Here is a 14491-nt window from a genome sequence, read left to right as displayed (position 1 = left end):
ACGGGACCTGTGGTGGAGCTCCCGCAGTTTGTATTGGTGCGCCCTTACACCTTATATTTGCAGTTCTAAAAGTGCAGAACCTGCCCTAGTTGCAGGAAGAACCTAGCATTTGCCACCAGTAAACATGATGAGACCAAGGCTTTGGTGGTGCCTGATCCTGTTTTCTTTCTCTTCTGGCTCTCAATCCTTACCTTGGAGACAGACCAGTACTTCTTTCTGGACTGGCAGAACAAAGCTGGTCTTATTTATCTGGATGGAATAGGGGGAAAAGAGAAAGAGCATCAGCATGGAAGCAGGGCCCAGGAAACTGTGCTGTATAGTAGTAACAACATTTGTGTTCTAAATTTGAGTTGGGGGAGGGAGAAGGGAGTTTTTGTCTTGGGGTATGGGCAACAGCCTTGAAAATGGCTGTTCATCTCTCTGAAAGCTATTCTGACAATGGTAGTCTAAACTTGTTTCAAGAGGAGCATCTTGGGAGGTTGATATCCATTAGGAATCTTTGGCCAATCTGTGTTGCAGATTGCTGCCCATCATTGGGGAAACTGGCTGGAATCTGAGGAAGGAGGAGCAGGAGACTGAAAAATTGGTTGGGTAGAACTTGTGCATGAAGCCACAGCAGTTCTGCCTGGAGCCTGCTTGAAAGGTTCAGCGTTTGAACTGGAAATGACAATCTCATTTCTTGATGGTTCAAAGCGCTGTGGCAGCAGTCACAGTGAATCTAGGAAACTAGTTGCTTTCTGGGTAGGCATAAGAACATAAGAAAAGCCCTGGATCAAACCAGAGGTCCTTCTGGTCCAACACTCTTATTTTACACAGTGGCCAACCATGTGCCCCGAAGGATAACAAACAAGGCCTAGAGTCCCAGGCCTTCTGTTGTCACTGCCTCCTGGCACTGGTATTCAGAGATTTCCTGCCTCTGGACACAAAGCTTCCCTTTAGTCATGATAGCCAGCAGCCACGGATGGGCCTGTCCTAGGTGAATCTGGCTAATCTTCTTTCAAAGCCATCTGTGCTCATATCCGTCACCACGTCTACTAGTAATGAATTCCATTCTTGATTATACTGAGTAAATAAATAGTTCTTTTTATCTGTCCTGATGCTGTTGCATACAAAATTGACTGGTTACGCTGAATTCGGTTATTAGTTTTCCACCTCATCCTGACAACTTAGAAATAGGATCATTGGGCGTGGGGGGAGTGGGGGAGTTGTTAGGCTTAAGGGTCTATTGCAGTGATGGTGAACCTTTTCGAGACCGAGTGCCCAAACTGCAACCCAAAACCCACTTATTTATCGCAAAGTGCCAACACGGCAATTTAACCTGAATAGTGAGGTTTTAGTTTAGAAAAAACGGTTGGCTCCAAGGCACGCATTACTTGGGAGTAAGCTTGGTGGTAGTCGGTGGCTTTGGTTTGAAGCAATCGTGCAACGCTTCGAATGGGTGAATCACGACCCTAGGAGGGTTTAGAAGCAAGCCCCATTGCCAGCAACCGAGCTTACTCCCAGGTAAAGGATTGTGCTTTAGTTCTTCCCATGAAAATCAGTGGGGTTTAACAGCACTTAACAGGGTTACCTACATGTCGTGCCCAGTGGCCCAGGCCAGCCTAGATGTGTGTGGGGGGGAGCAATTTTCACCCCCCCATGACGAACTCTGTGCATGCGTGCCCACAGAGAGGGCTCTGAGTGCCACCTCTGGCACCCATGCCATAGGTTTGCCACCACTGGTCTATTGGATACTGACATATTGTTATTGCCATCTGTTATTGTTAGGTTTTAATGTTGGTTTTAACTAAAGGATAAGATTTTTTGAATGTTTAAATTGATATGTGTAAGCTCCTTGGAACCTGGCCTTGGTACAAATATAATAATAAATGAATAAAAGTATGCCTTCTCCTGGATTGATGTCTGTATTAACAAGTCTCCTCCCCTGAACCCATTCATTCATTCATTCATTCATTCATTCATTCATTCATTCATTCACTCACTCACTCACTCACTCACTCACTCACTCACTCACTCACTCACTCACTCACTCACTCACTCACTCACTCACTCACTCACTCACTCACTCACTCACTCACTCACTCACTCACTCACTCACTCACTCACTCACTCACTCACTCACTCACTCACTCACTCACTCACTCACTCACTCATATGTACTGCTTGATACACAAACTGCATTTGTATTAGAGACCCAGCAGGACCAGGAATTGTGATAAATGTCATAACTCCCAGTGGAAATGCAAGCATTTAATCCTTTTAGCTCTTGACTAGAGTAAGACATTGCTTACTAGTCTTTGAAAAAGAGCCAAGTAGTCTTCAGAGTTCTTGTATAATTTTATTTTTCATTCACAATAGTGTTTTCCAGACAGGGACAGGCATGTGTAGTTTCCCCATAGCAGTGGGGCTTCTACTTGACAGGCTTCCCTGTAATTTCCTGTGCCATCATCCAGCTGTTTTATCCTCCTCTGAGCCTCAGGCTTTCCCTGTTATTTTTAAAATGGGCTATTTAATATCATTATATTAATATATAATGGTATAGTAATATGTGTAGCAGGTTCTCTGAATTCCCAGCTTTAGAAAAAATGTCTCTAGTTCCTTTCATTGTAGAGATATGCCTTTCCCCTTAATTCTATGCAGTGAAATGAGCTAGAGGCATGCTGTAAAAAATGCTAAGAATCTCTTATGCATATAGCTATAACATTATATCAATATAATAATGTTCAGTTGCCAATAAAAAAAAGTCCTCCATTGGTGAGGGGGGAAGGAAATGATCACTGTGGGAAGAGGGACAGGAAGAAATTTATTTTATTTATTTTTATTTATTTTATTAAATTTCTATACCGCTCTTCCCCGAAGGGCTCAGGGCGGTGTCCATCATACATATAAACAATTAAAATCCAATTCACCCCCAATCCCAGTTAAAACCATATACAAATTATAAATGTGGTCATGTGGGCAAGAAAATACAAACTTTCCCACATACATGGTGACCATCCAGGGTTTACTGCGATTGTTCAAAAACCTTTCAGCAAAGCAGTTTTAACAAAGGTCAAAGAAAAATTGGGAACCCTGGGAGAAGCTTGGGTGCAGCACCATGCTATGCGGAAGCAGGCAGGGACTGTATTTCCCAACAGTATTGAATCCCGGGCAAATAACCTGTGTGGAAATTTCTGCACAATTTCTGCCGAATGTGTTTGGTAGTATTTTCTGCAGTCATTCTTCTCAGAAACAAGATAGAACAGGGGAGTTGAGATTAAGTTTGCCCAGGACTACCGAGTGTGTTTCTTGAATAAAGAATTTGGTGACTCCTGTGCTAGGTCAAAGCGTCGTGATATGACATCATCCCATAGGTCAGTAATGACCTGGTGCTTACACAGGGGCTAGGCTACCTTTTATGTTATGTTAATACTTGGATCGGAGACCACCAAGGAGTGCTAGGGTTATTGTGCAGGGGAAGGCAATGGCAAACCAACTCTGTTAGTTGGTTGCTGTGGGCTTTCTGGGCTGTGTGGCCGTGGTCTGATAGATCTTGTTCCTAATATTTCGCTTGCATCTGTGGCTGGCATCTTCAGAGGTGTATCACAGAGAGAAGTGTAATAGAAGATGCCAGCCACAGATAGAGGCAAAACGTTAGGAACAAGATCTACCAGACCACGGCCACACAGCCTGGAAAGCCCACATCAACCAGTTGAGTCCGGCTGTGAAAGCCTTTGACAATACATTCAACTCTGTTAGATTCTTGCCTTGAAAACCCTATGGGGTTGCTATAAGTTGACAGTAACTTGACGACACTTTACACACACGCATGCTACATCCGCTTCCGTTGCTTATCGAGTGCTGCGCAGGGAAGTCATGACTTAAACGACTAAATTAATACCAACACTTAGCTATCTTGCCATCAGACCGCACAGATTGTAGCAGAATTGCTTGCTGGTCACAGTTTTTCCCCTTCGCATTTCTAAACAGTCAGCAATTACCTCCGCCTGTTTATGTCTAACTGGGAAGCATGCCATGTAGGGGAAAGAAGGAACAATTTGGGATGTCTTACTACTAACAGCAACATCTGTATCATACCTTTCATTAAAACCAACCAAACTGGTCCTAATAAAAGGCATGACATAGATTTTGTTCTTGTTTCTCTGGATTTTGCATAGACCAGCATGTTTACAGCTTTCATTAACCATATGTCTATGAACTTTTGAGCTTCAGGGGGTTTACCAAAGTGTCAGTACCCACTGGGGTGGCTGAAAGGGTGGTCTGGGGTCAGGAGGCCGTGATAGATGTAGGCCTAATTGTCTACGACTACAGTTGACAGAGAGTGTGGACGGCACAAACAGAAGATAGTGTACAGGACCTGAGACAGCAGACTCTGGTCCCTTTTTTTAATTTTATTTATTTATTTATTTATTTATTTATTTATTTATTTATTTATCGGGTTTTTTATACCGCCCCATCCCCTAAGAGCTCTGGACGGTGTACAACACAATAACCATCGTGTACAAATAAAAACAGCTAAGACCTTTAAAAGCAGCGGTAAAATGAGAGACTAAATATAATGATTAAAATTAATTTGTAAAATGGCGTCCGACAATTTCCTTTTCAAACCCTCTTTCAAGGAGGGAAGGACAGCAAATCCCAAGATAACAAAGGCACAGATGTAAAGGCCATGGGAGGGGGGGCACCATCAACGGCTGGTACCTCCAAAGGCCCGGCGGAACAACTCCGTCTTACAGGCCCTGCGGAATTCCGTAAAGTCCCGCAGGGCCCGGACAGCTGGTGGAAGAGCGTTCCACCAGGCTGGGGCCAGGGCTGTAAAGGCCCTGGCCCGCGTGGAGGCCAGGGACCTTCTGCACATGCAGAATAATGCACTTTCAATCAATTTTCACAATTCTTTGCAAATGGATTTTGCTATTCCGCACAGCTGCAAAGTGCATTGAAAGTGGATTGAAAGTGCATTATTCTGCATGTGCGGAAGGGGTCTCTGGGTCAGGACATTTCTGGAGATTTGGGAGTGGAAATCAGGAAAGGTGGGTGTTGGGGAGATTCCTAAGTGGAATATAGTGTCATAGAGTCCACTTTCTAAAGCAGTCATTTTGTCCAGGGGAATTGATCTTTGTGGTCCAGAGAGTATCTGTAATTCTTGGACATCTCCAGGCCAAACCTGGAGGTTGGCAACCATGATAGCACCCCAGAGGCCGAATCAGCAGATGGTGACAGAAGCTGAGCTCCTGGCTCTTGAAGTAGTCAGGGCACCTGCTTCCAGCTTCGCTAGCATTCGTTCACACCATGAAATTAGAAGAAAATCCCCAGATCTTGTTCTTGGCTTTGTTTCTTCCTTACGGTTCTTGCACTTGCATTCAGGGCCAGGCTTCAGTCCGTAATGAGCACCGCTGTACAAACCGGAAGGATTAGGGTGGCGGTGGGGAGCCTGGTGCCCATTTGATGCTCTTGGAAGCCAGCAAGCAGGCGTGTTGGGAGGTCAGCATTCCAGGGGAAAGCAGCACAGCCACGTCCCCCCAGCTGTGAATGCACAGAGGCCTTCATTGGTTGGCTGCCATGGGAAAGAAAAACCCACCAGCAGTGACAGGTATTTCCCCCTCTCTTTAAAAATGGATTGAAATGCCTGGTAGTTCACAGCATTGTACATGAGAGCATAACAGTCGTGGGGAACATACCATCCTGATGAGACAATCTTCATGTGTGAGTCTGTGACCATCAGCCACACGGAGAAAGGGAATGGTGCGTCTCTTTCTGATGCTGTCTGAGCAAAGACAAATGGGGGGACATGCATGCAGATCATCCTGCTGAAGATGAATGGAAGGCGTTTTTTTAGGAAAAGATGAAGGCACTGTCTTTGACCCTCACAGTACTCATGGGATGGTCAGGATGCGTCACCAGCTGTTCATCTCTCCTGCTGGCAATGGGACTTACATAATGGGTGTTCAGAGCATGTGGCTGGCTGCCCAGATGGCTAATGAAATCTCATCAGGGCATTTATCAGCAGGTTTGTTAATTTACGCAGGGGATAAATCCTAACACTGCTTTTCTGATTCGGGCTCTAGCATAAAGACATGTTGTGTGAGGAAAGCCCTGGCATCCACTGGCACGGTACTAATTCGTCCCATCTCCCTTTGTGTGGTTCCCCTTCTGCTGCCCAGCTTCCTGGTGCATTTCCTCCATTATGAGAACCGCCCTGGCTGGGAGAAGGAAGAGGAAGAGATCTGTGGCAGGGCAGACCTCCTGGGTTGGAAGCAGACCAGGAATACATTTCAGGGGCACAGGTTTGAGCTTCCTGGAAGCCACACCTTCTAAACCTCCAGTCTGTTGCTGTGCATTCTTGGCGATTGAGGATCAACGCTCTGTGCATGTCATCTCCAGCGATGAGCTTGGGCCTCCTGTAGGTTTTGGAGAGCATTGACAAAATGCCTTTGGGTTCTCCCTTCCCATTAAGAGCTTTGCCACTGTCACTCCTGCCCTCTTCCCACCCCATGCCTCCCCTCTAGGCAGAGTCTTGCCGTCGCTTGCCCAACAAGTGAGCAGCAGAGAGAAGGTGTAGGGCAGCTCCTCTTCCTTTACTTCTAGTTGTCACCTCTCCTCTCTCACCAGGATGATCCAGGGTCCAGTTCTTTCACAGGTTGGGCCTGTAGTCTCCAACATACATAACCTTCAGACATGAGTTGCAGGTTCCTCTCCATTACATGAGTTCTATTACAGGTTCCTTTCACATACATGATTCCCAGTTCAAAACAGAACTGTGGTAAGCATTGGGAAGCACCTTCAGCCTTCCTGCCCACATTGTTTTCCTGACCAGAAGTGGCTCCAGCAGCATTATTTGGCCCATCTGGGAAGTCCATAGGGATCCCAGGCCCACATCCAACCTATGTCCTCCATAATGTGTGACTTTTGGGGGCAGGCAGTAGGTCCCCTCAAAACTCATGGGCCTCAGTAGTTGCCTGGTTATACAGGCACCTTAAGCCAATACAGGGGTGAATTCTGGCATTCAAAGTATGTTCTGGGGCTCCTTTCAGCCTCAAATGAAACACAGAGTCACGGGGAAGCTATGGAGGGGTGTCCAGGCAGCTGCTGGATTAAGGAAGCACCAAGGACTGCAGGCAGAGTGGCTGTGGAGCTGAAACATGGTGGCACTGGCAGGCAGTGGGTGAACAAAGAACGATATTCTCGTGGTGTGTCCCATTGGCAAAAAACTTAATTTCAGAACAGAATACGCCCTTCATGGAATGGAGACACAGGGATGGCCTTCAGGGATGGACACACAGCTTTAATTGTTGTCTGGCTGGAAGGGGAAACTGTAAGCACAACCATGCCAAGACTTGTTTTTGCTGATCTTCTCAACCAGAATGGAAGCCATTTGAATGTTCTTTGTCTGCATTAAGGCTGGAAGGTCAAAACCTGAGCTTGATGCAGTCATGAGAGAGCAGTTGCCTGTCAAAAATGAATGACCAATTTGACCCTCACTGTTAGGTGGACGTGTTGAAAGTCCTGTGACTCTCCATGGAGATCTTCCATTCCACATCCAGACATTATTTCCACACAGACCAGGAGCCTCCAGTCACTTGTAGATCCTCTTGATATGCACAGTCGCCATGTTGGCTGAACAAGAATGGGGCCCATAGTTTACAGTTTTTACATCACTGGATGTAAAAACTGCACATGCATGCAAAATACACATAATTCTATTTCAGTCAACATTGTGGCTACGTGCATTGAAACACTGAAGGTTGTATGTCCTCTCAATGTTTGTAGTTGCCAGGTTTCTGGCGCATGTGGATGTAATGTCTACAAAGAGCTTCCACACTCTGTAATTCTGAGTAAATGCAGAAAACACATATTGTAAAATATGGGGCTTAGAATTCCTGAGAATATTGATTGCTATCTTCTTCTTTTTTTGAAAAGTCAAGTTTCCAGCTCCTTCATGTTACGAAAGTAATCTTAAAAGTGTTTGGGTTCTCATAGTGAGCTGGGGTCAGAGGGAGCTAAATTAAGACACCTTCCTGAATTGCTCCTGTGTATCCAGGGGACCAGAAAAAGTAGAGCCAGTTACATAAAGTGAGAAATATAAACATATTTACATAATTAATAAATTGCTGAATTCAGTTGTTCTTGGCATGGAGGTTTGATTTTTTTTAGAGCACAGTACATCTAGCCGAGCACCTGTGTTGGAATCCTTTCCGTTATTTCAGTCCAAGTGGATAAACTTCTCCGGAACTGTATTCTTGGAAGTGAAGGGATCTTCCTGTCTTGCTTGGACATAGTTTTAGAATTAAAGTCTCAGTGACAATAAACAGAAGCCACTGCAAGAGTTAGTACATATTATCAAAGGCTTTCACGGCCAGATTCAACTGGTTGTTGTGGGTTTTCCAGGCTGTGTGGCCGTGGTCTGGTAGGTCTTGTTCCTAACGTTTCGCCTGCATCTGTGGCTGACATCTGCAGAGGTGTATCACAGAGGGAAGTCTGTTACACTGGACACAGTGTGTAACAGATTTCCCTCTGTGATATACCTCTGAAGATGCCAGCCACAGATACAGGCAAAATGTTAGGAACAAGATGCACCAGACCATGGCCACACAGCCCGGAAAACCCACAACAACCAGTTAGTACATAGTTTGTAAACCAATACATTAGACATCACTGGCATTGCTTCCAGATAGAACTTAATGCTTTCTTTTCTCCCTTTCTTCCTTATTCATTTCACCTGAGTTATGTTTGTATCCAGGTGTGCAAATCTCTATGTGGTTTGTATTTTGGTTTTTTGATATGGTACCTGTTTTCTCTTTGAAATCAATATGTTTCTCTTGTGAAGAAAAATAAGATTGGGGAAATGGCTGTTTATTTCTTTAGGGAAGTTATATTCCATTCCTACAGAACGGCTCAAGTTGGCTCACAACTTAAAAAAAAACTAAACAAGACAATAAAACAAGTCAATAAAAACAAATCATGCCAATAAAACCATTAATCAAACAAAGGGGTGGGTAGCGTGGTGGCCAAGTTTGCAGATGATACCAAATTATGTAGGGTGGTGAGAACCACAAAGGATTGCGAAGAGCTCCAAGCGGACCTTGATAAATTAGGTGAGTGGGCTCAGAAATGGCAAATGCAGTTCAATGTAGCAAAATGCAAAGTGATGCACATAGGGGCAAAAAATTTAAACTTCACATACACGCTACAGGGGTCAGTGCTATCAGTCACAGACCAGGAAAGGGATTTAGGCGTCTTAGTTGATAGTTCCATGGGAATGTCAACTCAATGCATGGCAGCTGTAAAAAAGGCAAACTCTATGCTGGGGATAATTAGGAAAGGAATTGAGAATAAAACTGCAAAGATTGTCATGCCCTTATATAAAGCAGTGGTGTGACCGCACTTGGAGTACTGTGTCCAGTTCTGGTCGTAATGCACATCTCAAAAGGATATTGAGGAGATAGAAAAAGTGCAGAGAAGGGCAACAAGGATGATTGAGGGACTGGAGCACCTTCCCTATGAGGAGAGGCTGCAGTGTTTGGGACTCTTTAGTTTACTTGGAGAGGAGGCGGCTGAGGGGGGATATGATTGAAGTCTATAAAATTATGCATGGGGTAGAAAATGTTGACAGAGAGAATTTTTCTCTCTTTCTCACAATACTAGAACCAGGGGCATTCATTAGCTTGAAAAAATGCTGGGGGGAAGAATTAGGACTAATAAAAGGGAAACACTTCTTCACGCTATAGCGTGTGATTGGTGTTTGGGAATATGCTGCTCACAGAGGAGGTGGTGATGGCCACTAACCTGGATAGCTTTAAAAGGGGCTTGGACAGATTTATGGAGGAGAAGTCGATTTATGGCTACCAATCTTGATCCTCCTTGATCTGAGATTGCAAATGCCTTAACAGACCAGGTGATCGGGAACAACAGCCGCAGAAGGCCATTGCGTTCACATCCTACATGTGAGCTCCCAAAGGCACCTGGTGGGCCACTGCGAGTAGCAGAGTGCTGGACTAGATGGACTTTGGTCTGATCCAGCTGGCTTGTTCTTATGTTCTTATGTTCTTAAAGGCTATAAAATAAAGGATAAATGAATGAGAACATGCTACCAAAAACAGGCTAGTGGGGGAGAGTTTACGCCCAGAAGTATCCTGCCCCGATTTGAATTCCCCATCCACAGCGGCTTCATTTAGTTTTTCTTTTAAAGGGGGAATAAGATCCAGGATCTTTCAGGTCATATCTAACTTGGCTCACGCCAAGTCATCAAGAGTCCTGATGGGGCAGTCAGAAAATTAGCAAACATACAATTCTTGTGTGGCTGTGCAAGTCTCACAAAATATTCAAAAGTAGAGATAATTTACTCATCGTAGCATTGCTTGAAGTGTTTCAACACTGCTCAGTTTCCCACTAGAATCCGTGTGTTTCTGTTCCAGTGTTACAAAATAGTCAAGAATGCAAGGAGCACATCATACAAATGAAATGTCAGGAATGTGAATCAACATTACACCCAACAGAGAGGAAACAGTATGGCTTACCTTATGCTATCTTGAAGTTTTCCTGTTCTTCTGCATCAAGCTATCTAAATTCTTTTCCAGGAAAAGCCAGTTTTAAGTGATTTACATAATCTTTGAATGCGTTATTATACATTTTATATATTATTTATAGAATGTATGCTCCTTTGGTCAGTCAAGGGGAGGACAATGAGATTTCATCCCTGATCATTAGAAAAAATTTCAGCCACCTGAGATTTTGGCAGGCATTGTACACATTTTTGAGTAGATCTTTTACTGCCATGAGTATTAGAAACTTGGCTCAAATGAAAGCCAGTATTCTCAGAAGTCCATATTCTGTGCTCAGTGTCACACTCCACACTTTCCTTGCACTCTCATGGCACTGACCACAACTGAGTTGGTTTATTTCCCATGCTATCATGGCTTTGCAGTCTAGAAAGGTAACTAGGTTCATATTCTATGCGCGCGCACGCACACACACACACACACACACACACACACACACACACAAGATTCATAAAATTAACCAGTTTAATTTCCCTCTACCCCAGGGTCAAACCTTGCAGGGAGAGTTATCAGGGCAATCTATGAACCATCCTTCCCGGGCCTTTCATCACTTATTTGCTTTGGTTTTAATTGCTGGCCACTTTCCCTGGGAAAACTAGAATAAAACAGCTGACTGGTCTAACCAGTTAGTAATGGATTCCACTTTTGACACAGTTGGTCTTGCATAGAAAAGAAGGAAACTGCTGTTCCTTTTTTAAAAAAAGAGTGTATTAGCCCCACTCTGTAAACTAAGAATCGCCTCTGAATGCATGGGCATACATTCTTGTCCCTGCTAGGTTTTGTAGGCATTGTTGGCTGGGGACTGAGCTGTTCTGCCAAGCTTATGGTTTAGGAGCAATAAGGGTATCCACCTAGCTGGCCTCTTTCCCCGCCCCGCCTCTTCCCTGTTCCCTTCCCTTGTTTTCTTTCCCTTCACATTGATGCGAATGTTGATTTTTTAGTTCAAATTTTAATTATTATCCTCTTAGTGGACTGTGCTGGGGTAGTTATGAAATGTTGGCCCTTTCCCCACCTACCGTTTGCTGCGCGGTACTGCCCCCAAATAGCGCGTGGTCCAGCGGTGCTCCCCACGAGTCCGGGCGGCGACAATGCAGCTGCCCCGACTCTGCGCTCTAACGTCTCTTCAGCGCGCGTCATTTCTGAAGCTGAAGAAACGGCACCTTCTGTCGGGGCAGTGGGGAACACGACCCAGGGGCGGAAATCCCTCGCGCTCAGAGTAGCGCGCTGCAAAACGTAAGTGGGGAAAGGCCCGTTGTTGATTTTACTGTTGTCAATCAACGCTGTATGCCCTCATGGGGAAGGGCAGTCTATAAACTGAATTTTTAAAAAATGTTTGCTAGCTGATATGATGTGACTGGCAGGAGCAGCATAGTGATGTATTCCCAGAGAATCTGGGGTGCAGTACTTTCCCCCTGCAGCCACGTTCCCTTTGGATGAGACTGTGGCTCAGTGGCAAAACATCTGCTTTGCATGCAGAAGGTTTCAGGTTCGGTCCCCAGCTCCTCCAGTTAAACAAATCAAGTAACAAGCGACATGAATAATGAAAGCTCTGTGTCCAAACTCCTGGAGAGCTGCTGCCACTTTGCATAGAGACAATACTGATCTTGAGAGGGTTATGATTTGCTTTATCATGCCTATATCTGTTATCTGTGATTTTAATGGCTCGGTTTCCATCAGCTGGATTGCCTAAATCTGTTTTTCTGTTCTTAAATCTGGGGTTTCAGTATCTTGGCCCCAGTGGAGAAATGCTACCTTGACTTGTCCCTTTCACCCTCTTGCATGAAGTTCATCAGTTCTTGCTGTCTGGCTGAAATTTCTCCTGAAGCAACTGACAAGTCTGCTTGGACTGAGACAGAAACAATTAAAAATGCCCCTGTTTGTTTGGTTTCCTTGGTTATGACACAGCCCAGCTCAGTAATCACAGTTTCCTTATACCAGTCTGGCCAGTTTTAGCATCAAGAGTCATTGAACGGAGGAGCGGAGAGGTTTTCGATGCCTGCCTGGAGGCATCTCATAAAATCTGCTTTGGAAAAATCCACCAATCAGGTCCGAGAACTCTACAGTGCTGATTCTCTGGGTCCCCAAACTAAGATGTTCATAACAGACCACTATCATTCTTGCTCCTTGGCAAAAATATGGTACCTTCTCTCTTTCTGCCTCCCCCTTGCATCATAGGGGGGGGGGGGAATAAAAAGAATGGATTTTTTTTCATGCAGGCAGGAATCAGGCAATCTATGCAAGTGTAAAAGGATATCCTAGGGCAGGGGTAGGGAACCTGCGGCTCTCCAGATGTTCAGGAACTACAATTCCCATCAGCCTCTGTCAGCATGGCTAATTGGCCATGCTGGTAGGGGCTGATGGGAATTGTAGTTCCTGAACATCTGGAGAGCCGCAGGTTCCCTACCCCTGTCCTAGGGAATGGTGACATTGAAAGAGGTAGAAAATGTGAACAGACATCTTGGCATGAAAGAATTTGGGAACAAGAGGGGCCTGGCATCTTTCCTACTCAAGCAGAAGGTATCCAAGCGCCAATCTCCTGCCTCCCCTTTGAAATCAGATGCCTTCGCTTTGCTTTGATGCCCATCAGTTTCCTATCTATTATTGCTGGCACTTAATTGTCCAGTGCTAAATGAGAGCGAAACCCTTTGCGACCACACTCGGCTCTTGTGCGAGTCCAATTAGCTTGAAAAGGGAATCCAAGGGATGCTGCCAAGATCTTTGTTTTGGTCTGCTAGCTTCCTGGAATGGAATAAACCAGACAGAATCTGAGCTGCTGGTTCTATTCCAAGCAGAATCCTTCAAAAGATCTCAGCAACGTTACAAATTAATGAGGATTGGCTAAATCTGAGTTTATAAGTTCTTTCAAGCAGTTCTTGCCAGATAAGCTTAGTTCAGGGTTTATAAACATCACGGAATAAACCTTCTCTTCAGCTTTTAATAGAAACAATTTCAGCATTTCCACATTTCTACCACAGGTTTGCTGTGGTGATGGGGGGGGGGGGGGTTGCCTTTCTTAAGCAGTCAGGTAAAGGAAAGAGAACATAAGCACATAAGAGCCCTTCTGGATCAGACTGGGCAATGAGAGGCAGCATCGGTTGTTAGATTTCCCAGGATTTCTTTTTTAAAAATTATAAAATAGGTGCAGTCAAATCTATGCAAATGTAAAATTTGATTAGTAAAATATTACTGAAGGAAGGGTGTCTAATCCTTTCTCTCTGTACCACTTCTTCATTGGTCATTCCGTCTCAGCTACGGTCAGTACCTGTATTTTCTCTTGCCAAACTGAGGCTTGTTTAGAATGGGACTGGTTAAGAATGTGGAAGTGTTGCACATGAAAGAACAAAAAACTCCACCCCTTACCCAGCACTGCTACTGAACAAAGCTTGCTGAACCTTCTTTAAAGTTTGGGGTGTGTGGGCGGGGGGGTTGAAGCTGGGAGATCTGATCTTGGATCACAGGTGGTTTGGCTTTGAGTAAAAGGAATAAGTCACCTCTGCTTCCTTGTGACTCAACTTCTCTTCTTTTGCAGCCGAGGCAGACAATGGGCAGCGAGGGCTGGACTCAGAGCAGTTGCAGCAACAGCAGCTCAAGCTGCGTGAAAGGCAGAGATTCTTTGAGGAGGTTTTCCAGCATGATGTCGATTTCTTCTTCCCGGTATCTCATCTGCAGATTGAACACAGGAGGCGTAAGTCCCACTTGGGGAAGCACAGATATTTATTTGATACCGCCTTTCAGTACAGATTATGCACAAGGCAGGACGTAGATCGTGGGACTGCTTGTGTAAGAAATGTAAATGGCTTTGCACTGTTTCCTTTAGCATAGGAAATGGACACATCCTAAGCAAATTTACACCCTTGTAAGGCCATTGAACTGGTGTAGCAGTTAAGAGCAGCAGCCTCTGCTCTTGGAGAACTTGGTTCAATTCCCTACTTCTC

At 44.8% G+C, this 14491-nt stretch overlaps 1 protein-coding gene across 1 annotated transcript in view; it reads left to right on the top strand.

The window, feature by feature from the left end:
- DBNDD2 (dysbindin domain containing 2) overlaps positions 1-14491 on the top strand; it is a 33465-nt gene that overhangs the window by 5185 nt on the left and 13789 nt on the right. Inside the window, exon 2 of the mRNA XM_048498381.1 lies at positions 14086-14241. Within this exon, the coding sequence (XP_048354338.1) occupies positions 14086-14241 (156 nt within the window). The remainder of the gene's footprint in view (positions 1-14085; positions 14242-14491) is intronic.

The sequence above is a fragment of the Sphaerodactylus townsendi genome, linkage group LG05 (genome assembly GCF_021028975.2).
Source record: "Sphaerodactylus townsendi isolate TG3544 linkage group LG05, MPM_Stown_v2.3, whole genome shotgun sequence".
Classification (NCBI taxonomy): domain Eukaryota; kingdom Metazoa; phylum Chordata; class Lepidosauria; order Squamata; family Sphaerodactylidae; genus Sphaerodactylus; species Sphaerodactylus townsendi.
This window is presented reverse-complemented; position numbering and strand designations above follow the sequence as displayed.